Source organism: Zingiber officinale, chromosome 4B (genome assembly GCF_018446385.1).
Source record: "Zingiber officinale cultivar Zhangliang chromosome 4B, Zo_v1.1, whole genome shotgun sequence".
NCBI classification, from domain to species: Eukaryota; Viridiplantae; Streptophyta; class Magnoliopsida; order Zingiberales; family Zingiberaceae; genus Zingiber; species Zingiber officinale.
In genome coordinates this window covers 40404195-40430932 of record NC_055993.1, presented here as the reverse complement: position 1 = coordinate 40430932, position 26738 = coordinate 40404195, and the positions used below count along the sequence as shown (strand labels likewise).

The window sequence follows — 26738 nt, the reverse complement described above, 5'->3', positions numbered from 1 at the left end:
CCTTCAAAATTAATTGTACAACACTCGTTAAAAACCTCAAGTTTATGTTACAATTAGCTGTTAATTACACAATATCTCTCTCAATTTAATTAGACAAATTAATCAATTTTTTATCCAATTAAATTTCTCATAATCAAACTAGTTAATATCTTAATTATTTTTCATCCTTCGTTAGCTACATTCATCCATGCTAAAAGAATCACGCCTTATGTGTGTGACTCTGAAAATCCATGACATAGCGGCAATGTGTCTGTAGCAATGTGTTTGAGTGATCAAATCATTTGAGCTCGTAAGAAGACCGTTTTCGTTGGTTTACACACAAGACTTGGTTGTCCTCTAAAGGCACAATAGTATCTACTATTCTAGAAGTGGTGGGTTTCATAATAGTCAACAACTCATCTTATCCTAGTCCCTAAGACTTGGATCAGTGTTTATCCAAATATAGCAGGTCTAAGGTCGAAGAAGTTGCTTGACTCAACCATAGCTCATTGGAATGGATCCAATTTGAGAATCATTCTCAATTAGCATCTACTATGCATAAGTTTAATAAGTGGTAATCGGTTAAATTGGTCATGTGACATAACCTTCCTAATTACCAAGAGTAATGAATCCTCTATTGATTATTTCTTATCTTCATAAGGCTAAAAGCTCACTTGTACGGTTTGTATGAGATCTCTTAGACATTGAGTAATATACCAAATTAGTTCTCGTACCAGCAACATCTAACGTGAATTCTTCAACTCCACATCTTTGCACTTGTTTAGAGATATCTATGCTTATATGCGTGAGATCACCAAATTGTCACAAAAAAACAGTGTATGCTAGTTGAACATGAGATCGATATCCTTTTCTCATAATCACTCCAACCAAGGATGATTTTAGCAACATTGTTATATGCTTTATTATTGTTCACACATTATAGACATGATTGGAAATCATTGCAAAAATCTTTTATTTTAATCAACAATCACACAAACTCAATGTGATCCTAAAGAAAGAATGATTTAATTTCATTAATAAATAAATGAAATAATGCAACTAAGTGATTTTCTTTGCAATTTGAGTGCACCTAAGGCATTATCACTAACAATATTATCTTCAATTAATGGATATTCAGGTTGGGAAAATTTTAAATAAATACTCCTCCCCCTTTAATCTGAGTCATGTTTCCTTCTGTCATCTCCCTAATTGCGACATGAGGTCCCCTCGGGATGATCTAGTGGCTAGCGCATGAGGTGTTGTCAACTTAAGATCTGGGGTTCAAATCTCGACATAACCGAGGTAAATGCCTCTCTCATGAGCCAGTCAGTATTCCAAGGGCTAGTAGTCACCCGTGATTTACCTCCTCCGTGTTGGCCCCGGAACGGGTTGGTGGGGCCGCTAGGGGCAAGTGCAGTCGCCTTTTGCCAACCTGATTGCGACATGAGGGTTTTTTCACCTCTATGATTGTTTTGTTGAAACCCTCAATATGAGATCCTCTTTTTTGAGTGGCTTAACTTCACGTCTTTATTTCTAATTTGGGATTCACTTAACCATTTGAGTGTGTATTCCTCTTGTGGCAGGTTTGTTTCTACAATTGATCTACTCAAGTTGTGCAAATTCACCTCTTTGTTTAGGGCAACATTGATCATAAGGGGTGGAGGTTCCATGGATCTTTTAACAACCTTTCTTCCTTGTGAGCACTGAGATTTCTTTTGCTTGCTGGAGGTGTTGTCTTAATGAGAATTGAGTGTCATGGGCTATGTTTTGTATTCTTCTAACTGACTAATTGCTATCCTTTTGCATTTAAGGTAAGCTTTTTGCTGTGATTTTTGACTTAACTAAGAGTCGGTTTTCATTTTTTAGATGAAATTATGGATATGCTCAAGGGTGCATTGTATGCTCAAACCAGTAATATCAAGTGGAGGCTCTTCAATTGAGGTGGGTGTTATTGCTGAATTCTCTTAAATTAGCTTGTGAATGATTGAAAATGAGAAAGTTGGTTGAGGTGGGTGTTCCTGATTGTTTCTCTTAAATTATGTTGTGGATGGCTGGAAATGTGAAACTTATATATAATATGAGATTTATAAATATGACTGATTTTAATAAGTGGAAACTTACAATGTCCTTAAATGACTAGAGCGAGGATAATTATAATGTTATTTGGGGCTATATAAGGGAATATAACTAATGTTCTGTTGTTGCTTCTATCTTATCATGCTCCTAGGAATTTATACATGTGGTGAAATATGCAAGGGAATTAGTTTTCAAAAGTATATTCTTACTTTTTGCTATTGATACTTTCCTTTAAGTTGTTTCCCTGTGTATGAAATTTTTAATTGTTCACTTATCAACTAACAAGAGAAACTTTAAAAGTGATGAAGTCTAGGCTAGTCCTTTAAGAAATATAAAACCTAGTGAGAAAACCAAGTAAAATAGTGTCTAACTTATATTGAAACATCCAATGTGATGATGGTAAAAACTTTGAGCCAACCATGTAAGCTGAGTTTCGGCCCCATGCTCTCAGGAACTTTAGAGTTTAGTCCATTGGAGAGTTATATGTATATTGGGACAAATGTCCATGCACTTGAGTGCAGAGGTTTTAGCGTCACGCATTATGTGGGACATTTGCATATTTCTATGTCATTGCATCGATAGGGGACATCACTCAAGTGAGATTATCTATTTGTGAGATTGTGGGACAGACTACTATGCTTCACCATAATGACATGTTAAAATTGTTTAAAAAAAAAAACAAATACAGAGATGTGAATTATGATAAGAGAATAATGAATTCAACTATTGATAACCTTGAGAATACAAATAATGTAAGCTTAAATAAAGCGAATAATAAAGTGCCTAAATGGTAAAAGGTGGCAATAACTTAATGTTAACTTGATTACTTGTTGATTGCTGAATTCTTCTCAGATGGATTTTTCTCACGGATATAAATTGTGTGTTTCTTTTTTGACCTCACTTTGCTTTGTGTTCTCACATACTAGAGTTTTTAGTCTCAAATTGTAGGTTGATTATTGAGTTGATTGCATGGTATTTTTGTGGCTCTCCTCAGAGATATACATTTAGTTTAATATTTGTTTTCTCTAACTTTAGTGTAGATCACGTGTGTTCAGCAAATATTGATAAGCCTAGCTCAAGCGGAGTGTGACAAGGTGGACCTAGCAGGCTAAATGAACCAAGTGGTTTGACCGAATCATTATCTATTTCATAAACAAGAAGATACACAATGAGTTGAGTGGACCCAATTAGCCGAGTGGACCCAATGAGCCAAGTTAACTGAGCAAACCAAGTGGACCAAGTGAATTAAGTGTACCATTATCTATTAATAGGAAGAACATTTTATGATTATGAACACATCCCTTGTAATACTATGATTATGAACACATAGTTGTCTATTACTTGCAATACAATAATCTAATAGACCAAATATAGGAATTCTTATATTCCAAACATAGGAATGAAAAAATGTTTTTATCTATTCAATTTCATGCACAAATTAAGACAAATTCCTGCTCTTATTTCACTCCCTTACAATTTCATTTCCTAGGATTAAATATTCTACTCTATATAAATTTCATACCATGAACCAAATATAGCATTATTCTTCACCTAACCAAGGCCGACTCAATAAAATAGTGACATCAAGTTAGAAAGACACATCAATATCTCATATTTGGGAAAATCCTGAAAATGTAGATTATGTAACAATAACTTGTCTGCATTCGGCAGATATGTTATGAATTTATTCCTACTAGAATGAATATCTTGTTCTTGTGATCTTGTCTTCCACACATGTTGGTTAAAATAGTTCAAGAAAATAAAATAATTTTCTCAACCAAAAATAACTAAGGTGCTCAAACAATTTATTTCAGGATAGCAAATTAGTACTCCATGTAATGTTTACTCTAAGAACATTTAAAGACAATGGAATCAATGGTATCTCAAGGTAAACTTTGCCACTAAATATAGAAATGAAAGTTAAATACCTGTGCTTCAGGACATATATGGCCTACAACATACCCATGGGATCCTCCAGAGAACCTACCATCAGTCAGCAAGGCGCATTCCTGTGCACAAATGAAAACCAGAAAATGATAAAGACCTAGCATCATTTAGATCAAGCGCATCATTTAGATCACCAATTCTTGAAGAATTTATCATCCAAGGTTTACAAAGATTTTGGAAGCCCAAAGATTTGAGTAGGTTGAAAATAAAATCTGGACAAAGGTTGATAGATGTCATTTGCAACAAGATCATAAATATTAGATCATACCAAACAGTAGCAAGCAATAGTGGTGATGACAAGTAAACAAGCTCATAGAAACACTGCATTTGAATTTTGTTTGTTTTATATAAATTCCGTTAGACATAGACCATTATTCTATTGAAGATCAAAGTGATTCTGAAGATGTTTATTCAGTCAAATTTACCAGATAAGAGTGACACTCCTTTAAACACTAAAGCTCCAATGAGTGAAATAGAAAATAAGTAAACAGCAAATCCGTTAACTGTTAGGAAAACGAACAAAGAAAATATGAAGAGAATGTACCTTCCCAAGACCAGCACCCATTATAGCGCTAGTTGGTGTTAACATTTCAGCCATCCCTGGTCCACCCTTGGGTCCTTCCCCTCTGATGACAACAACTTTACCCTGTTGAGCATCAAAATGCAAAGACTTATTGGTGCACTGGAAACATAACAAACAATAAAGACAAATCAGAAAATACTCTACAATCAGAATTTGAAACAAAAAAAATCTAGTTACAGAATTGTTCCAAATTGTTCCATCAGCAAAATCGACACTGGTTGGTCATCAGAGACCAACTGATAAGCTGTTAAACAAAGACCCCCTATATGCAACCAAGGCTGATTATTTGGATTACTCAGGAAAGCTTGTAAATCTCAATTAGTAGGTGAAAGTAGTGAAATTGGCTGCTTATTAAAGTTTAAGCTACATTTGAAGCAACTTAAGGGGCATCAAAAACATAACACAACCTCCTTCAAAGGATATTTGCATTTATCATACTAATAGTGCATCAGAGTCCAATCTGACAAAATTTAAAATGCCCTATGCACCTGTTGGTCTCCTTGCGCTTCTTTGATTTGATAGGTAAGCTCCATAATGACAAAAATATTAGCTACAAGCTTCATACATTTGAAAATCTACAAATCTAGGTTCATTGATATATACAAATATGCAATCAGGTGTATGTCTGGATATTCAGTACGGTGAAATGAACAAAAACGAGGCCAGCAAAGGAGATAACTCTGGAGAAAAAAAATGTTAGAAGTTGATTACCTTAAATTTCAATGGGTTTTCTGAAATTGCTGTAATCATCGACTCCTCCCCCTCAAAAACAAGAGCAGGACCTACCAATCACCCATTGTTTTTGTCATTGAAAAATTGTTTAATCCAAAGATAATGAAATTGAACCCAACAGCAAGATCTATCCTTGTTAAATATTATACCGGAGAAGAATAACCCTTCTTTCCCAGTAATTTTAGCCACAGAACCTTCTGGAGCAAGATTTCCATAAAGTATCTGAATATGACCTGTGGCCTTGATAGGGTTCTCAAGCGGTCTTATAATTTGCTGTTTTTATCACAAGAAGAACTAGCAATGGGCATTGGATCCAGGGAAGTAACTTCAGAGGATTAATGTTCAGAATTCTACCTGTCCAACAGTTAAAGAAGGGAAGAGCTTGGCATTTTCTGCAAGTGTTTTCCCTGTGACTGGAAGTGAAATGCATTTGTTACACTGAATACATAAAACAATAGTTCTGCTGACGTACACTAACCAGTCATGCAATCTCCATCCAGAAAGCCTTCCTCCAAAAGGTACCGAATCACTGCAGGTGTCCCTCCAATCTGCAAGATATTATATAAAATTATAATGTTTAACTACTATTTGTATCAAGAGACAAAGAAGCAAAGAAATTAGAAACAAGTCGTGCCTTGTGTAAATCCTCCATCACATACTTTCCACTGGGCTTGAGATCAGCAAGGAAAGGGACCTTATCACTAACTTTCTGGAAATCATCCAGACTTAAATGCAAACCCACAGACCTGCAGACATGGCATGTATCAAATTGCAAGAAGTCTCTTCTAAATTAGTTTTTCTAAAGAAGCCATACCTACCTAGCTATAGCAATTAAATGTAATACTGCATTAGTAGAACCTCCTAGTGCCATAACAATAACCATAGCATTGCGTAATGATTTATCTGTTATAATGTCTTGAGGCTTCAAATCCATTTTTAGCAATTCCAATAGATACTTCCCAGCTAAACGGCATTCATCTAACTTCAGTGGATCTTCTGCAGGTGTTGATGAGCTTTCAAGTTTAAAAAAAAATGATTAAATTCATCTGTGATAGAATGAAACCTCAGGGTTTGAACCAATGATAAAGTTTCTAAATCATAATTTATACCTGTAAGGAAGTGACATGCCCATTGTCTCAATAGCAGATGCCATAGTATTTGCAGTATACATGCCTCCACAAGCACCAGCCCCGGGGCAGGAATTGCGTACCACATTCATTCTTTCGTCGTCATTTATTGTCCCACTAACATATTCTCCATAACACTGAAAATATATCAGCAATTATTTGAAGCTTACATCAACAGTTCTAGATTGTGTCCACAAACAAGATAAGTCATCAACCATTAAATTGATCTAGAAGCACAGAGGTACAAAGTTTTAGATTCACAGAATGTCAATTAAAAGCTTCAGATTCTGTATCAATTAAAACAAGGGTTGAAAATATGTAAAAAGAGTTCTGCTTCTCACAGAATGTCAACCTACACAATTATTTGAGCATCTTATCATTTCAATAAGCATTATGAATTCCAATTATGTAACAGGATGCCAGGAAGGATTTCTTCCTTTGGTTGCATTTACTGTTTTGCAATGAGATAAGCTGTCAACAGTTGCTAAAACACAAAACAATGTCCAAGCACAACACAGTATATCTTGAAACTTTACCTGTGAAAATTCCATGAATATTCATCCTCTATTGCAAGAGATTGTTTCCACGACTCAAACCAAAGTAAATAGTAATATAATTTTAAATGTTTCCTTATTACATACAAGCAAAACCAAAACAACTTAGATTTCCAAAAAGAAAGCTCTTAACAGTCATGAAATTGTTGGAGCGGTATAGAGTTTATCTTGAATTTTACTCACTAGACATTTTCCATTGGGCAAAAATCATAGAAGCGCCCCTCATTTTCTGAATCGTCAAAGTAGCACCACACTTTGATTTTTTTATCAAAAGGGCGCCCAATCTCCTGTAAAAGGACACATATACCCTCTAACATATGCATGCATCTGACACATGCAATACTCCCTTTTTTCCCACCTAAATCCCATCACATTGTAGCAGCTATGGGAACGTAGCTACTACTATTGCAGTTGTAGAAGCTACTGTTTCGTAGCTACTACAACTACACCGTTGTAGCAATTACGGGGATGTAGTTACTACAACTATAACGTTGTAGTAGCTATGAAACCGCAGCTGCTACAATTGTAATCCATGCACAAAAGGAATCAGAAATTGATTTTTTAATTTGGAGAAGAGTGGCAATTCCATGGATAAGTTGCTTGCTCAGAAACCGTAAAGCCTAAACCCTAAAATGAACTAGTTGATGAACTTTTGTTGCGTGTATAATTGAATAGTTATGCTATATCCTTCTCTAACTTAATGAGATAATTAAAAAAATGAACTCCATATTTGGGATATATCTTCCGCATCAAATGTCTTTGTAATACAACTTAAAAAAGGAAAATATTAAATGAGAAACTCATATGTTCCAAAATTAATTGAATATTTATGATATATTAAATTCACCACTCGCAGTTGTAGTAGCTACTACGACACAATTTTACTGCTCAGTTATAGTAGCTATGGTTTTGTAGTTGTTACAACATAGTTTGTTGCTCAATTGTAGTCGTTACAGTTTTACAACTGCTACAACGTGATCGGATTTAGGCTGAAAAATAGGCGGGAGTGTGCATGTAGCGCATCAGAGGGCATTAGTATCATTTTACAAGGGGATGGGACACCCTTTTGATAAAAAATCAAAGTGGGGTACTACTTTGACGATTTTGAAAAAAAAAAATAGAGTGCTCCTATGATTTTTGTCCTTTTCTATTGACCCTTTTCAACATTTTATTAGGGTTATATATTAAAATGCAACATTTTTAGAGTACAGCATGCAGCTTTTTACATCTAAAATTTGTATGTACATTAACCACATACACAGAAAGTGTCCCAAATATTACATCTAATTACCAAATGCCTTGCAATTGGAATTGATTATCATTCAACTACTGTTTTATAACAAAGCTTATTTCTAAGAGAGCAGTAGAGAATAGTCAAGCAGAAAATGAAATGTTACGACAAATGAATATGACTGTACCTTTTTTCAAAACTTAGAAAAAAGGCAAACCAAATTCATAGCACAAGATCAATTTAACAACTTTATCTCATCAAATCAATTAAGGACAGGTTTCTAGTTGAAGGAATTGAGAAAATAATGAAAAACTAATATATATTTGACAAAAGAAAGAATAAAATATAATAAAAGAAAACCAAATCCCATGAATGACCAAGTGTCCAAGCACAAAACAATTACTCATCAAAGCATAGACATACAACAACAACAACAAAAATTTCTAAAACAACAAATCATCTCCATAAACTCCATACCTGAAATGCTGAAACTATATCATAGGTACTTCCATTAAAGTGTCCAGGCTGCAAGAAAATAGAGAACAATAAGCACACAAACTGATAGATATTTGACTAGTCGGACATAGAGGAAACACAATTATTCCCCAAACTCCACAAAGAAAAATAAAAATTATCAGAAAACCCCACAGAGAATATATCCAGTGATATTTTCAGATTTCTAGACCAATATATTTTCCTGCCTTTGGTTTATGTAATTTCCTTGTGTTAACCAAAGAAATTTATCTTTTTGTCGAGGTCAATTCTGCTTAGCTTTTATCAGCCATCAGCCACATCCACTTGCACAATATACACAACAGGACTGCCAGTCTCCTGGACTTGTCACATTCCAAAAAAAATTGTGTCTTAAGGTTTATTTAATGCCTAAAACCCCACATATATGTTCCATTTGCTTCTTAAAAAGCTATACTGCATATAACTATCTGCACTCAGCTGACCAACCACCTTTATATCTCAGTAAGACCATGCTCTGTCCAGGAATAAGTATTCTTTTTTGCTTCGATTTGGTCCTAAACAAAATTCTAGATAGGGGTTGCACCCAACCATGACAGATCTATATTCCTATTTGGATAAAACATCCAATATAGATATTTAAATATGTGAATCACTGTTCACTCAACACTATTTTAGGTGCGTCGGTATTGTGATAAATGGATTTAAAATTATAAAGAGGGAATCTTCAAGCCCTAAAATTTGTCTATGTGGCTTTCTCATTTTATCCAATAAGTCACTTAATTTAGTAATTAAGTAGTTTATCTTTCACAGATTTCAGTTATCAAATTCAACATGGTTTTACATCTCGATTTCAATGTCGTCTCGAACCTAGCTCAAAACAATAATACACAAAGTTGACCCATATAGATACACCTGTACATTGATGTTTTTGCATAAATTTATAGTGTATATATTTTTGTTGGCATGATCTCTAGACTCTTCAAGCAATTATCCTACGTTCATGAGTTAGCACCAATCTAACCATATAAATCAATGTTCGCATGAATTTACAGTTCATATATTCCTAATGGCATATTCTCTTTCATTTGTGGCATTGGACATTTCATAGTTCTACATTCTTGTTCACCCTACCAAATTGCGACAATTTGTTGACAACTTATAATATTTGCAAACATAAACCAATTATCCATAAGAGGTCCAAGATTCAAACTTTAATGATTTAGAAATTGATCTTCAAATATTGTACACGGATTAAAACCAAAAGGCTATCCTAGCTTAATTTAGTTTGTAATTATAGCAAATAAACTCATCTATATTTCTTGCATTTAAATAAATGATATGGCATTTTTGTTGCCTTAATTATTCATTAATTGATACTCCATCATTTTTGTTACAGCTTCTAATACATTAGAATTTGAAGCTTGAAGTGGAAGATGATGCTCATGTTTTTTTATCCTGCAAGATATATAGAGAGAGAGAGAACAATTGTCCAAAAAAGACTCCCAGTTTTATTTAAAGCTCAGCCAAGGCCCTTTTTTGTAAATTTTTTGTTGAGGTCCCCTCTTGCCCAAAATACCCACACCACCATAAAAAAACGCAGAAAATTTTTTTTAAAAAAAAAACAGAAAACAATTAGAAATAGTTGAATGCCAAAAAAAAAAAAAAAAAAAAACACTAAGATAAATGATGATGCATATTATGACTATTTAGGACATCATTTTAAAAGATTATAGAGCATGCTTTGGCACCCCACAATATTTTGATCCTAAATAGTCATACGTTGTATTATTGTTTTTTCCATTTTGGCACTCAAAAGCAACGATAAAACAACATAAAATTCGTTGAAATATAAATAATGATATAATAAAAGTTCGAGCACAATGGCGTAGGTTGTTATTTGACACTCAAATATTTTTTAAATTTCTTTGCACTAAATTTTGGATAAAATTGGTTTTGTATGCTTTCCCATTCAGAAGGGGAGCCTTGGCGCAACAATAACGTTGTTGCTTTGTGACCTAAAAGTCACGGGTTCGAATCCTGAAAATAGTCTCTTGCAAAAAGCAGGATAAGGTTGCGTACAATGGATCCTTCCCCGGGATCCCGCATGACGAGAGATTCGTGCACCGAGCTGCCTTTTATGCTTTCCCATTCTAGATATATGATGTTAGAAGTATGTTTAGTATTCTTAATATTTGTTATGATAATTTATAGCCCTTTGCTGAGAATTTACACGTCATTATCACTAATTTGGCACTCAACCATTGTAGCAAAAAAGTGGAATCCGCCACCTCGTGCCACACACGGTCGATCCCACGACTATATGTGAGGAGGTAAATCAGAAAGTTACAGTTGGCCACCGCGAGAGCATTTTTCTTAGCTTTGCCTAAATTCAACCACTTGCCTATTATAGCAATATCTTTCCCGCAGTAGCAACTCAACCATGCCCCAGGCATTCAACCATGAATTATGGTTGAGTGTGAAAACATATTAAAAAATTATTGTAAATCACATAACAATTTTTAGATTTTTCTAGCAAGGGTTAATGTTTTGTGTCATGCCAGTTGACATAGGAGAAAGTTGTCATTCTATCCGCTAACCATCACAACACCAGCACTAAGCTAACAAAAACCAAAAGAGGAGAAGAGAATGAGCAACAGTCTTGCAAAAACACCAATAACACGGATGATAACGATCAACCAAACGCCGATCGCAGGCTTCCACGAGGTCGCGACAGTAAGTAAGGTCACGAGGCCTCTCGTAGTTCACCTCGCTTGGCCGCTGCCACCTCTCGGAGAGCCTACAATTAGGCCACGACTGACCACTGCAACCGACAACTCTTTTTTTTTCTTTCCCTTTTCCCATTTTTTATTTCGTTCTAATCTCATTCCCTTTATTTCCTTTCCTACTAATTTCTTTCCTTTCCTACTAAATTCCTTTTCCCTTTCCTGTTAATTGATTACTTTCCCCTTTCATTCATTGATTTTTTATTTACTTACCTTTTAATGTTGATGAGTGTCTTTCCCATTCCTCTTTGTTTCCCTTAATTCACGAGAATCTTTGTTTTTCCTAAGAATTTTCTTCAAATAAATAAATATAACATAATTCTAAATCTTATAAAATATATTATTATTTTGATTAATTATTAAACCAAATTATTCAAAACCACTAACGTTGGTTCCAAACCTGGATGAAAAAAGTTGAAGGTTGAGTTAGGTTGCTAAACATAGACGAATGTTCTATATGTATGAATTCATTGAACTATTGAGTTAATGCTACGTTGTTCCCCCGGAAGGAACACATTACAAAATCCGACTGCAAGGACCACAACATCTTCATGAGAACTTGAGACGATGTTAAATATACAAAAGTTCTCAATAAGAACAAACATTATAGGAATATTGGAATATGAAACATAAGAACGTCTACCGATAAAATAACGGAGGTAGTAGATACGATAATAAGGAGAAAAATTAATATTTGTTTTATATTTCTAAGAGACAAAATAGATAGGAGAAAAAATCAAGATTATAGAGAACTCAAGTTCTAAATAGTGATATATAGGAAAAAAATTTAAAAAAAAATGGAGTACCTATTGTTATAAATAGTTTGTTAAAGTACAAAGTAGTACAAGTAATTAGAAAGGGGATATGTTATAACTCTTAAGAAAGTGATAGCGAAATAAACTATTAACATAATTAACATATATGCACCTCATGTATGATTAGATGAAGACATCAAATATAAATTTTAGGAAGAGCTAGATGAGGTAGTATAAAAAATTCTATCAAACGAGATTTTAATAGATTTAAATAGACATGTACGAGTAAGAAATGAAGAATATGATAAGGTGCATGGGAGTTATAGTTTCAGAACAAGAAAAGAAGAAAAAACAATAATAGATTTTTGCGATAGCATATGAACTTACAACAACTAATATGTTTTTCATGAAAAGAAAAGAATACTTGATTATGTTTAAAAGTGAGAACAAAAAGTCATAAATTAACTTTCTTATATGGTCAGGAAGAAAGATAAAAAGATTATAAATATTGTAAAGTCATCTCTAGATAAAACTTATATATCCAACATATGTTAATAGTGTTAGATATGCACTTCAAATATAGTATCAATAGAAGGAAGATATGCACGACTCTAAGAATCCAATGGTGGAAGTTAAAGGAACGGGAATCAAAGTAAATTTAAGGAGAGGGTAGAAGCACAAGTATTAGGAGAAATACATAATAACTCCAATAAGACAAGGGATAAGACGACATTAAATTTAAAAATGGAGACCAAGAGTGTACTTGGTGAGTAAAAGGACATATACTACTAAGTAAATAATCTTCATGATGGATTGAAAAAGTACCAGAGAAAATGAAGGGAAAACAAACATATAAGTTATTATACACTTGTAAGAACGAAGAAAATTAATATATATATATATATATGCACTAGCCAAGAAGTGGAACCAAAAATGAAATTTTCGATTGCTTATATCAACTGGATACAAAAGGAGAAATAGACATCTATAGAATAGCGAGAGAAAAGACAAGAGATCTTATCCAAATAAAATTCATTAAAGATGAATGCAATAGAGTACTAGTGAATGATGAGAAAATAAATGAAAGAGGTATTCTCATCAAGTTTTTAACGAAGGTTTAAGAGACCAACTTAACTTAGATAATTTAAGTAGGTATAGAAATTTAAATTTTTATCATAGAATTTAAAATAAGCTTTAAACAAGATGCAAAATGGAAAAGTTATTAGACCAGATAATATTCTAATAAAAATATGAAAGATGTAGGGTAATGAATGACTTACAAAATTATTCAAACTGATATTAAAAATAAAAAAATATTTGATAAATAGTGGGTAAGTACTTTAATCTCACTATACAATAACAAAGGAGACATATAAAATTGTGTAAATTATAGGGACATTAAATTAATGAGCCGTATCATGAAACTTTGAAAGAATGATAGAAAAAGACTAAAAAAGGAGGTACGGTGACCGAAAATCAATTTGGATTCATGCTTGAAATGTCAACAATAGAAGTTATACATCTTCTCAAACGAAATAATTAATAAGTATCGGAGAAAGAAGCAAGACCTACACAATGGTATTTATCGACTAAGAAAAAATCTATGATAGAGTCCCTAGGAAAATTATATAGAAAATTATAAAAAAGAAAGGTGTTAACGTAGCATATATTGAAATAATTAAGAATATATAAACGGATGCAATAACAAGAGTTAAAAACTCCAAATGGATTAACCAAAATCTTTCCAATAAAAATGGGGTTATATCAAGAATTAGTTCTAAGTCCCTATCGTTTTACATTAATCATAGATGAACTCACTACACACATCGAAGACATGTTGTCACGGTGCATATTATTTGCGGATGATATTGTTTGAGTAGATGAAACACGTAAAGGAGCAAATGCTAAGTTCAAATCTTAGCGGGAAATATTGGAAATGAAAAATTTTACCCTTAGTAGTATAACAGAATATATAGAATTTTTTGGCGGAGTAAGACAATTATTAAGATAGGAAATAACGAGTTAGAGTTTTAAGTATTTAGGATCATTTTTGCAAAATGAAGGGTATAAGCATGATGGTTGAAATGGAGGTCAAATGCTCTTTGTGATAGTAAAATACCTCTAAAACTTAAAGAAAAATTTTACAAAACCATAGTTAGATATGTTATATTATATGGAATTGAGTGTTGAATAATGACTTGAGTACATGAACAGAAGATGAGAGTTGAAAACATAAGGATGTTAAGATGGATATGTAAATAGATGATGAAGGACGAGATAAGAAATAAAAATATTAAAGAGAAAGTGAGATTATATCTATCAAGGGAAAACTCCGAGTCGTATTTAAGATGGTACAGACATATGCTTAGACGACTAATAAATGATTTAATTAGACAATGTGAAACAAATATGCATATTAAACAATGAAGACCAAAAAAGATTTGGTTAGCAACGATAAAACAAGATAAATTTTATTTAAATATAGATGATGATATAGTAGGAGATAGAGCCTAATAACGTAGAAGGATCATGTTTGCAGATTGTTGACTGGGATAAGGTTTGATTGTTGTGTTGTAGTATTGAAACAAATTATTCTTAATCTTTGAATATAATATAATTCTCAATCTTATGCTATATTACAGCAACCAAGGTTTATCCCACTAGGTAGAGTCGGCTATATGAATTGTTCTACGCTATTGGATTCTATCCCCTACTATATCATCATTCATATTTAAATAAATTTTATCTTATTTTATTATTGCCAATCAAGTTTTTTTTTTGTCTTTCTCGTTTGATATGCACATCGCCTAACAGGAACATATAGGTCGTCTAAGTATATGTTTGTACTGTCTTAAATGTGTTTCTCGATATTTTCCCTCAATAGGTGCAATCGCAACTCTCTCTAATATTTTCATTTCTTATCATGTCCATCTTTATATGTTCACACATCCACATTAACATCATCATCTGTACAACTCTCATCTTTGACTCATGTGCTCAAGTCATAACTCAACATCAGCTTCATATAATATAGCAAGTCTAGCCACCGTTTTGTAAAATTTTCATTTAAGTCTTAGAGATACTTTATAATTACAAAGAACATCTGATGTTCTCCTCCATTTCAACCATCGTGCTTGAATTATATGTAAAACACCTCTCGTAATCTCTCTCAGTTAAAGGCAACTCGTCATCTTCTATCTTAATAATTATCTCATTACGTCTAATATTGTTAAACTTAAATTCCATATATTTTGTCTTTACTCTATTAAGTTTAACACCTATCACTTCTAATGTTTCCCACCAAGATTCGAATTTAGTATTTACTCTATCACATGTCTCATCTACCAAAATAATATCATCTATAAACGTGCACCACGATACCATATATTAAATGTGTCCAGTGATCATTACTTCCTCATACATATCCTTAATTTGTTTAATATATATTTGGGACTTAATCATAAGTTTTTTCTAGATTGACGAATAGCATATGTAAGTCTTGATTCTGTTCCAAATACTTTTTAATTAGTTGCCTAAGAAGATGTATAACTTCTATTGTTGACGCATAAATCTAAATTAATTTTCGATCACCGTGATCTCCTTCCTTGGTCTTTTTCCTACTACTCTTTCCCAAAGTTGAATAGTATGACTCTTAATCTTATACTATATTTTATATTTAAAAAAGTATTGAAGTTGTATTAGAACGGCACACTCTGGTACTAAAAGTGCATCCTTCTAGCCATAAATCAAAACTCTAACATGGTCCAAAACTTTAAACCTCATTATTTAATAGAGCCATGGCCAAAAGCTTTGTATTGCTTCCTTATGCTTGATATGTGATGTTAAGAGGTATATCTAGTATTCTTGTTATGATCATTTGAGGTCCCCTATAAGGAATTTGCATAACATTATCCTCTATTTGTTTGTCAAAATACGCTAGAAAGAAACCTCTTTCTATATTAGTACTTTTGTTTTACTTTTTAACATGCATCTATATCAAACTAGATTCTATGATTATATTAGTAGCTCTCTTAATTTTGCAGCTCATGTAAGGTTGTGTCACCTGTACCTAGCTCTATATTACTTGTACCTAAACCTGAATGGTAGTGCTGCATATCAGTAAAAATGGCAGCATCAATTATACCAATCTTGTAAATCTCGACATATTGTCACAATTGTACGTCTTTCCCATATTGCTCAAAACTGGATGCGATTAAAATCTGTGAGTTGAGAGGTTTCGATCTCCACCGAAATTTTTATGTCAGAGTTAATGATTCAAAAACTTAGTTCCATTCTGCCAATCCTATGGTCTCAGAACTTAGAAGAAGTGGCATAGTTAAAATTATTGGTTTTGATGCAAGTATAGCACAGTTTCAATAGTAGATGGGCACTAACATCATGTATTTCACAAAATCTCACATCAAGTTCAGAATGCTTGGGATATTTATAATTTGATGTTTGAGGATCAAGCAAGCCTACACATTATAAGTTGATCACCAGTATGTATGATAACAAGAAGCATGTTCAACCTACTGAACAAGTAAATAATAATAATATCTGAACCTTCAATCCATTTACCCTCAAAGATTGCAACCCCAAAAAAGGATATCAAGACGGAATCACCAGGAACAAGAGAAAAAAATTTCAATGGCACACAAACTAAGTTTTCTGAAAAGATACTAGCTTTCTATGCATGTTATAAGTGGGTAATTATGTTTGTCAAGTTTAGCAAGGCCAGGCATTGTGAGTGACAACAACCAGGAACTATAACAAGCATCAGAATCAATGATAAAAAGGGCATATATGCACATACTCTACTAGCTCAGGGTAACACCAGTAAAATACTGTCACCAACCACAGTTAGAAATTTTAAGATGGAGCTATATCAGCTCCAGAAGAGGAATAATATAGTTTATTAATTGGGAATGAACAATCAAAAATAATTCCCAATCGAAAAGGTTTAAATGACAAGATCAGATAGAACACGCAAGGATGTCTCCTATATGATTTGAATCAATAAAAATAGGGACTAGATTGACCTAAATCATGGCTCTAGCTTTTATTGGAAGAATACTTTGATCGACCTAAACAATCTAAACTCAAATTTAGACAAGATTCCAAATGTTGTTCTGAGACTAGAAACAAGGATTTATCGAACATAAAGTTTGTTATCATCATTTCTTACCTTGATAGTTCCACCATAAACCATAATGCTTGGTCGATTGAGTCTTCCCATAGCCATAATTGTACCTGGCATCTACGAAGCCATAAGGCACAGATTCAATTAGTTAAAGCTGAACAGTTGTATGCACAAAATTCACTTTATATAATACAATCAGCAGATAAACATTTGTCACAAGTGAGATCAACTAGTGGTCAATTTTACACAGATATGACAAATATTCTTTCTGGAAAGCAACCATCTTGAAGACTTGGTTTCAAAAAATTTAGTTGATAAAAAAATGTAAAATAACTGAAAATACTATCTTAAAAAGTTTCGTTTGCTTAAAACAGGAACAAAATTCATGGAACCTTTATTAAGGTTAACTTAGTGCATCAAATAAAATATCTCTCACAATTAAATTATGGTACAAAAATAAGATCTATCTGGCTTACCTCAGCATGTTGCAGAATAGCAACTCCATAACCATTGAACTATGTCGGGGAAAAAAACTTTGGCCATCAGATATAAAATTGATAAAGCAAAAAAAGATTATTTAAAATTCTCTTACACCAATTTTACTTCATCGATTGATTCTCAATCCGCCTTTGATATTTTCCCAATTTGTATTGATATATTTCCCTTTAGAATATTAATATCTATGTTATTTCCTTTTATGACATATTGCAATACCTATAAAATAGTGTCGCATGGTTGATTTAAAAACGACATATTGACTGAAGAATTATTCCCACAAACATCAAACTTCAATTGGTATGAGAATCATCACTGATCCCTTTGAGAGCTAGCCCCAAGGCCACAAGCACGACCTCCATTCCCTCCTCTACTTACCATTCTTGCTCCTAGCTTTCTTCTCAAGTTGCCCTTGCCTACTTTAACATCCTCCAACACATCATTCTCAGTAAAGGTCAAGATCTAGATGAACAAAATACTTGTTGTGTAAAATACCGAAAATAGGCGAATATTAGTAAGGGAATTTTCCGAAATTTTTGGAAATTTTTCGGAAATTTTTCGGAGCTCGTATGGACGAGTTTGCAGGATAAAAACGAGGCCCGTGAAAGCCTGTTTAGGCTACCCCATTTAAGCGAGGAAATGTTTATATTTATATTTCCTTTTTCTTTTATTTTCTCTATTTCTTCGTTTCCTTTCTCCTCAGCCGAAGCACTCTCGCGCCGAACCTCTTCAGTGCCCAACCCGACAGTTTCTCTCCTCAAGCCGGCCGATGCCCTCTCCTCCTATCCCTTTCCCCCGCCGTGCCTTGCCATCTTCTCTTCCTCCTCTCAGGTCTTCTCTCCATCTCCCTGCTCAAGTCGAGATCGCGGCAACGAGACGAGGTCAAGCTTGCCGGCGTTACCCACCTCCGATCCCCTCGCCTGGAGAGGAAATTTACGTCGATTCCCCGTGCCCTAATCACTGCCGCCGACGCCTTCCTCCTCTCCTCTGCCCGATGCCGACGTTGTGAGATTCATCACCGGTCGATTTTCTCCTCTCCTTCTTGCTTTGCCCGGTTGCCACAGCCGATCGCCATCGTGCACCTCCGACTACTTACGAATTTGGTTTTGGTAAGGTTTGGTAGGTACTAGATTAATTTCGTGTTCTATATGGATGTTGAGTGACTGAGCATTTTTGTCTCTTGCTCACCAGGGGTAACCAGTGTTGAATCTCAATCTGGTAGTGGTGAATTGTTGGTCTTTTCTTGATCCGAGCAGCGAGGTGAATTTCCAGCAGGTGAGGTATTGATTTTAGGAATTTAGGAATTTGATCTTGTTGTAGCGTATACAGATTTAAAGGTTAGGAAATGAAATTGGATTTGAATTTATTATGTTAGGCCGGATATATATGTATAGACCTTGATCAATTGAATGGTAGAAGGGTTAAGGGTAACAAAGTTAACCCTAATTGATTAATTGGATTAGAATTTTGTTTGGCTAATTGTTATATGATAGAATTAGCTAAACTAGACATTATGTTTGATACCACAAGACTTTGACGCGAGACGAGCATCTCGATGTCGGATTTGGACATTCCTATTGAAGGCGGGTACTTTTGACTTTATGTCGTTTGATATGCATAGTAGTGAATTTAACAAATTGCAATAATTATGTTTCTTATCTGTTTCGGTTAGTCACTACCCGATACTTGTTACATGCTTGGTTGATACTTGTTTTGCATCTCATGTTATTTCTTACCTGCTTATACATGCTTATAGGGGGTAGTGATATACCATGCTTCACCATGTTCAGGACCTAGGTTTTATACCTTATCTTATCTGTGTACCTTTGATTTGATGCACTTTTATATATATATATGGATTAGCTCGGGATATTTCGAGGTTAGTGTCACACCATTGCACATTCGCATGATGTTCTGTCGATGTTCCGCTCCATTATTGTTGATCGTCGATTCACTGGATCTCACACCACCACCACCTAGTGGGTTGAGTCGATCTGGTGGAGTGTGTTGCTGGGGGACTTTGCTTGGTTTGGTCGCTCATGCCGGTAGGGTATGGAGTGGTGTGACGCGTAGAGATTCCTCCTCAGCATCGTGATCGGAGATGAGAGCATTCGCTCCCCATTATGATTTGGGGTAGGAGGATAGGTGTACTCGATAAGATCCCGTCCACTCGGCCACCATCGGAGCGAGACGTGACAGAGTGCTGCCTGTTGTCTACCCACTCGATCTCACTATGTGTGTGAGATGGTGATGTCGGGGTGAGCAGGCATCATTGGCATCATCGCATTGATGCATTTATTTCTTGTGATTGTGTTTTCGCGTTTATTTGCGTTTGGTTGGATAGTCGTGCAGCGTGCATCTGAGATTTCTATATCTCTCAAATGTTTATCCTTGTATCAGTCTGGTTAGATGCTTTCTCCTGTTTACTGATTGCATTTTATCCTTCTTATATCGAGGAGACGATTAGTGCTAGATGTTATTTTTCTCTACATGTATATCGGTTGTTACACCGGTTGACTCTCCCGTGGATATTTACTATTTTGAAGTCGATGTGTGGAATAGGAGTTTACGTGCTACTGACCACGAGGATGTTTATTTATCTTTTGGCTTTTGGCATAGACTGGTTTGGACTTGTTTTGTTTTGATTTTGGAGCTTGCGTGGATTGTATGTCGATGGATTTTTAATTGTTGTTTTTTATGTACAGGCCGGTTTGAGATAAGGTATTTGATTCGTCGGTTGTTTTGGTTTAGTAGTATGTGGTGTGTGGATTATTGAGTCTTATTATCATTGCTTATTAAAACATTGGTGGTGTTATGGTTGGTTTATTATTATTAATTTATCCAGCCGGGTTGAGGTATATAGTGATGTAGTAAAGTTTGGATTATCATGTCTGCGAGGAGATCTTTGAAATTCAAATTTCTTGGACACGGGACCTCCAGCTAGCGTTGGCAAACCGACTCCGTCATCCATGTCTGTACAAAAACTTATTGTTTCCTCACATCATCTAGTTTGTTTCCTTATTTTTCTTAATAGGCACATCAATTGAAGATAACCCGATTAATGTTTGTAACCAATCAAAAACTACCTTGATTAATTTATTTTCCTAATTAAAAGAAAATAATTTTTTCCATACTCTTAACTTTTAAAATTTGAATTCCTAGTTTGTATAATTCTCCGCAGTATGGAGAACTCGACCTTAGGCAAGCTGTATGCATCCTTTTTAGCCATCATTTGCAAATGCAAATGGACATGTACTTTGACGGCCAACGTGGATGTATGGACATACGAAGATGGATAAAATAAGAAATGAAAGCATTAGAGAGAAAGTCGGAGTTGCATCTATTGAAGAAAAACTTTAAGAAACACATTTAAGATGGTACAAACATGTACTTAGACGGCCAATAAATGTTTCAGTTAGGCGATGTGAAAACTATGACAAATACGTATATCAAACGAGGGAGAGGAAGGCAAAAAAAAAAAACTTGGTTAGCAACAATAAAACAAGATAAAATTTATTTAAATATAGATGATGATATAATAGGGGATAGAACACAATAGTGTAGAAGGATCTATATAGCCGACCCCACCTAGTGGGATAAGGCTTGGTTGTTGTTGTTGTTGTTGTATTTGCAAATGCAAGGAAAAATTATTCACCAAATTTGTTCAACATGGTATTTTGATTTACTTTCCTTAAGAATTCCTTCAAATGAATGAGGCATGGTTGTATCTTCTTTCTTCATCCTATTAATGCAGATTAGGAATTAATTTTTAGAAGTTTTAGAATTTGAAAAGTTTATTTTGGTAGATTCTTCTATTGTTTTTAGTTCAGTTTTGCTCTTAGGAAGCTAAACTTTCTTTGATGCCGAGTTGTGAAGGGATCCTTAGGAGGCTAACTTAAAGGATCATCAATCATAGGAGACGGATCGCTAAATATGTTAAGAACTTTGGTGATTATATGATTAGTGCAATGTTGGAAGTTTTCTAGTGGGAGTATTTCATAGAGAGCTAGTATCTGTACTTGCTTATAGTTTCTATGGTCCAGACAGAAATCACCAAGCGCAAGAACTATCTCTTGTAGAGCTAAGATTGGCTTCATCTCTAGATCTTTAATTTGTCCTAGAAGTTGCTGATAAGGTAAGTCATCAAGTGACTTTTCTAGAATAATATATTTAGATTTATTCCCAAGGAGAGATGAGTCAATTAAGGAAAGGCTTCTACCATTGTTTCTTGGGTACTATGTTTGACTCCTAGAACTTTCTTTTCTCCTTTAGTGAGGGTTTAAGGGTACCTTTGTCATCACGATATATCACCAATGTAAGAGACCATATAAACGAGACCTTTCTCTGTGAGTAGAAAGGGACTCGAGTGGAATATAGGCGGATGGTGGTAGGCAATGTGGGATGCATGAATAATTAAGATGTAGTGTAGGGGAAGGTAGATTTACAAACGCATAATTAGAAATTCGGCTTTGACATGACTTGATACAACATGAGAAACAATCTCTCATGCACAAAATAAAAGTAATGAAGAGGATATTATTAATCTGGGCAATGATTAATAGGAGGAATTGTGTTTTCTTTTAAATGGAATAAAACTAATAAGAGGAATATTAATAATATGGAAAATTATTAATAGGGGGGATTGGAATTTCTTTTAAAGATTCAAACTGAAACAAAATTAGAAATAAAGTAAAATATTCTAGGAAAGAAAATATCATTTAGCTAAAGGGACTCCATAAAATTTGGAGTAAATTCCCTAAGACCAAATCAACAATCATCTGGAGATAGTCTTAGAACAATTTCAATTATCCTGCAAAACTGAGCTAGCAGATAAGGATCACAATCATCTAGCAAAAAAGTAATATTCCTTTTACCCCACTCCATAAATTGATTAATGTTGATCAAACACTGGATCAAATAGGTATTAAGTTGGATGGAATCACAATCGCTGGCAAAGCCAATTTGAACTGCCAATCTATTTCTCATAGGTCCCAGTGAAAGTGGAGAAGGTCAAAGTTCTACTTTACCATGTTTTTTGGTTATGAGAGGGTAATATCTGCTATATGGTTCCATTTGATCTCTTAGGACCTCTCCTTCCTTTCCGCATGTTCAAAACAAATTTTTCCTTTAACATTTTCTAATAGAAAGCATAGATCTTAGCTCTATTATTTTATCATCTTCTACCTTCTTACGTCTCTCTCCTGCCGAAACAGAGACTAGTATGGATACACTCGAACCAAAAAACAAGTAAAATCAATACAAAGAAAAATGAATGAGGAAAGATACGAGTCCAGGAAGAACTCAAGAAAGCTCACGTTTTTATCGCATCCTGGAATGGAAATGTTGCCGTCATACCACTGTGCTGCCATTACAGTCTCGATACTGTCGGCTATAAGATCCCTCGACTGCAGGCTATAGCACATTCCTCTGGTTCCCATCGAGATAGCATCGCTAACGCCAATGGTGTTGAATCGGAATCCAACCATGCCAGCCTCGCGTACGCCCTCGCGGACGGCCTCGGCAAGACGGAGAAGGTGCATGTTGCAAGTGTTACCCTCGTACCACACGGATGAGATCCCCACCTGGGGTTTTTTCATATCGTCATCTGAGAGGCCAACCCCGTAAAGGATGGCTTGAGACCCGCCCTGGGACTTGGGCTCAGTAATCCGGGAGCTGAAGCGGTTGAGCTTGTGGGGAATGGGAGGAATCTCTGACGCCGGAGGCGGGGGACTTTCGACTACGTGCTGGCGCTCGTTGGACGACGAAGCGGAAACGCAGAGGCGCTGAGGCCGGAGGCAGGAGAGAAAAAAGGGGCGGCTGCATGTGGCGGATGCGTTGGTGGTTGGAGAAGGATAAGGACGGAGAGATCTCGTCGACGAGAGTGCTGAGGACTGCATGGCGACGGCGGCGGCGGCGGCGGTGGCGCACAAGAGGGAGAGGGGCTTAGAGTGGGTTTCGGAGCTCGGGGAGGGGATTGAAACGGAAGTTGAAATGATATGGACCGTTGGATATGGAAAGTGGAGAGGGGAGATGACGGAGGGGGGAGCACCTGTCAGATATCCTACGATATCACTTAGGATCCTTTTTTACACGCCGAACAAACCGGATCCTTTTTTTTGTTGATTTGATAGATAAAATTTGGAAGGGTTTAGGATAAAAATTAGGAAAAATGATATGTTCAAATAAAAGCTCAATGATGGATATATAAAATAATCGGACCTATAAAAATTGAAATGATGGATCATGATTTTATGTGTCTATGCTTGAATTTTTCTTTAATTTTTTTCCTTAAACATATCATTGTTAAAAAATTAGAGGGTTTTTTTTACTGAACCATGTAAAAAAAATTTTAAAATTATTAAATCGTATATTTTAATTTTAAAATTACTAAATTATATATCTATTTTTATTTTTCCCCTATTATTATTTCCAATCTAATGTCATTTTTTAACCATCGAATTGATTTTTTTTAAGCTAATTTTGACTTATTCGTATTCAAAAAATCATTGTTCTCTCAATATATAGGGTAAAATTGATATTTAAAGGTATTTATATAATTAAGAGAACAAGAAAAATACACAAGAACTGATTTCATATCATTCAAATTTCTAGGTCCATCAGCAAGTTTTAACCTAATTCTCGTGATTATAAAAATATCCTCAAACGTCAATTTTATCTAATATATTGATAATAGTGATTTTTTTAACATAATTATGTCCAAAAAACTAATTCGTATTCAAAAAATATTGCTCTCAATGTATTAGGTCAAATTAATATTTATGGGCATAGATATAATCATAAGAACTAAACGAACTCATAGAATCCGATTTCATGTCATTTTGAGTTTTCTAGGTCTATCAACCAATTTTAGCTGAAACTCTTTATGTTCATTTGGCCAAAATTGGTTGATGAATTTAGAGTGCTTAGAATCGTGAAACTAGGTATTTTGAGTTTATCTAGTTCTTATGATTATATCTATATCCATAAACATCAATTTAACCTAATATATTGAGAGCACTGATTTTTTTAACACGAGTGTGTCTGAAAAATCTAATTCACGTTTAAAAAAATCACTGAAAGTAAATTGATGTTTGAGGGTATAAATATAATCATAAGAACTAGATGATCTCAAATGACCAAATTTCAAGTCATTTCGAGCACTCTAGGTCCATTAATCGATTTTTGTCGAATGAATCTAAAGAATTTCGGCTAAAATTGGTTGATAAATATAAAGAGTTTGGAATGACGTGAAACCATGTACTATGAGTTTATCTAGTTTTTATGATTATATTTATACCCTTAAATATCAATTTGACTAAATATATTGAAAACAGTGATTTTTTAGAACATGAATTAGTTTTTCGTACACATTCATATTCCAAAAAATCACTGCTATCAATATATTAGGTAAAATTGATGTTTGAAAATATTTTTACAATCAAGAGAATTAGACGAACACATAGGAACTAATGTCATATTATTCTGAGGTCTTTAGGTCCATCAGTCAATTTCGGTTGAAACACAAATCAGTTAAAACCAACTAAAAAATTAATTCGACTACTTAAAAAAGGCACTTGATTGAGATAGTAACAGGAGTAAAAATGAAAGTGGGCACATGATTTAGTTATTTTGAAACTAGAATACATGATTAGTAATTTCATAAACTTATCTATATAGTTCGGTAAAAAATTATAAAAATTAAGATACTCCTACATTAGGGCTAACCAAAATCTCAGGTTAAATAAATAATAATAATTTGAAATTTTAGTTTTTTTAATTTGAAATTTTAATTTTTTCCAAAAAAAATCTTAGTTATTTAGATTTATCGGGTTTGATTTCGATTACAAAATTTAAAATTCAATTTATAATAATCGACTGATGTGTTATGATATGTCAACTACTTATCTAAGTAAGTGATAAATTGAACAGAAAATTTAGCAGTCAATTGACATATATTAGTATCTCAAGTGGTTAAGTCATAATTTTGATATGTGATTAACTAAGATTAAGTTAGGTTTTACTTGTGTTTCTAATATGTGTGTCCAAGTGTGTACAAACTTAGGAAAACACAAAGGTATCTGATGGCTCAGGTTTTGGTGAAATATAGTGGTATGCAACACCCAAGAGATTCGAAAGGATGAGGAGCATTAGAGATGACAAACTTTGGCAGAAGATATAGCGAGCAAGAAGCATGACATGGAAAGCAAGCCGAGGGGCTCAGCACATTCGAGAGATGAGGAGCTACGAAATAATACTCCGACATCTGAAGGGTGAGAAGCCACAAGAAGCATGCGCAAGGAGGGTAGACTCAGCTCTAGGCGAACTTTGGCGTAGTCAGCTGAGTCAAGAAGTTTGGTCGACCGAAAAATATTTTCAATAGACCGGATCTTCCGATTGATTAGACTAGCAGTTCAATCGACCAATACAAGAGATAAAATAGGATATCACTAAAGGAGGATCGAATGACCGAACGCCTACAAAAAAAAAATAGACATTAGTATCAGAAAAATAGTAGCGGTTGATAAAGCGATTGTAAAAGAATACCCAATATAATCGATCATATTTAACCGCTTCTAAAACCACTTTAATTGATTATCTTTAGAAGTGGTTCTTAAATTATTTTTTTCTGTTGTCCACCTTTAAAAGTGATTTATATATCCGATTTTATAAGTTACTTTTTGGAGCGGTTCAAAATAGCTTCTAAAGATCGTGACCCACCTTTAGAAGCAGTTTTTTATACCTGATTCTATAAGTAATATTTGGAGCGATTTAAAATCACTTCTAAAGATTGTGATCGAGATTTAAAAAAACTAAAGTTTATGTATCTCATATTATTTTTGCAATTCATCCCTCTTAGTCATT

The 26738-nt window shown here is 34.3% G+C and overlaps 1 protein-coding gene across 1 annotated transcript in view; it reads right to left on the bottom strand.

Annotated features, from left to right (window-relative positions):
• LOC121974979 (dihydroxy-acid dehydratase, chloroplastic-like) overlaps nucleotides 1–23898 on the bottom strand; it is a 31049-nt gene extending 7151 nt beyond the window's left edge. Inside the window, exons 1-12 of the mRNA XM_042526295.1 lie at nucleotides 23192–23898; nucleotides 17427–17498; nucleotides 8707–8754; nucleotides 6427–6581; nucleotides 6136–6330; nucleotides 5952–6063; nucleotides 5796–5865; nucleotides 5672–5730; nucleotides 5467–5590; nucleotides 5297–5367; nucleotides 4547–4648; nucleotides 3984–4064 (exon numbers count right to left, since the gene is read on the bottom strand). Coding sequence (XP_042382229.1) covers nucleotides 3984–4064; nucleotides 4547–4648; nucleotides 5297–5367; nucleotides 5467–5590; nucleotides 5672–5730; nucleotides 5796–5865; nucleotides 5952–6063; nucleotides 6136–6330; nucleotides 6427–6581; nucleotides 8707–8754; nucleotides 17427–17498; nucleotides 23192–23773 — 1671 coding nt within the window. The 5' untranslated portion in view covers nucleotides 23774–23898. The remainder of the gene's footprint in view (nucleotides 1–3983; nucleotides 4065–4546; nucleotides 4649–5296; nucleotides 5368–5466; nucleotides 5591–5671; nucleotides 5731–5795; nucleotides 5866–5951; nucleotides 6064–6135; nucleotides 6331–6426; nucleotides 6582–8706; nucleotides 8755–17426; nucleotides 17499–23191) is intronic.
• Between the last annotated feature and the right edge of the window lie 2840 nt (nucleotides 23899–26738).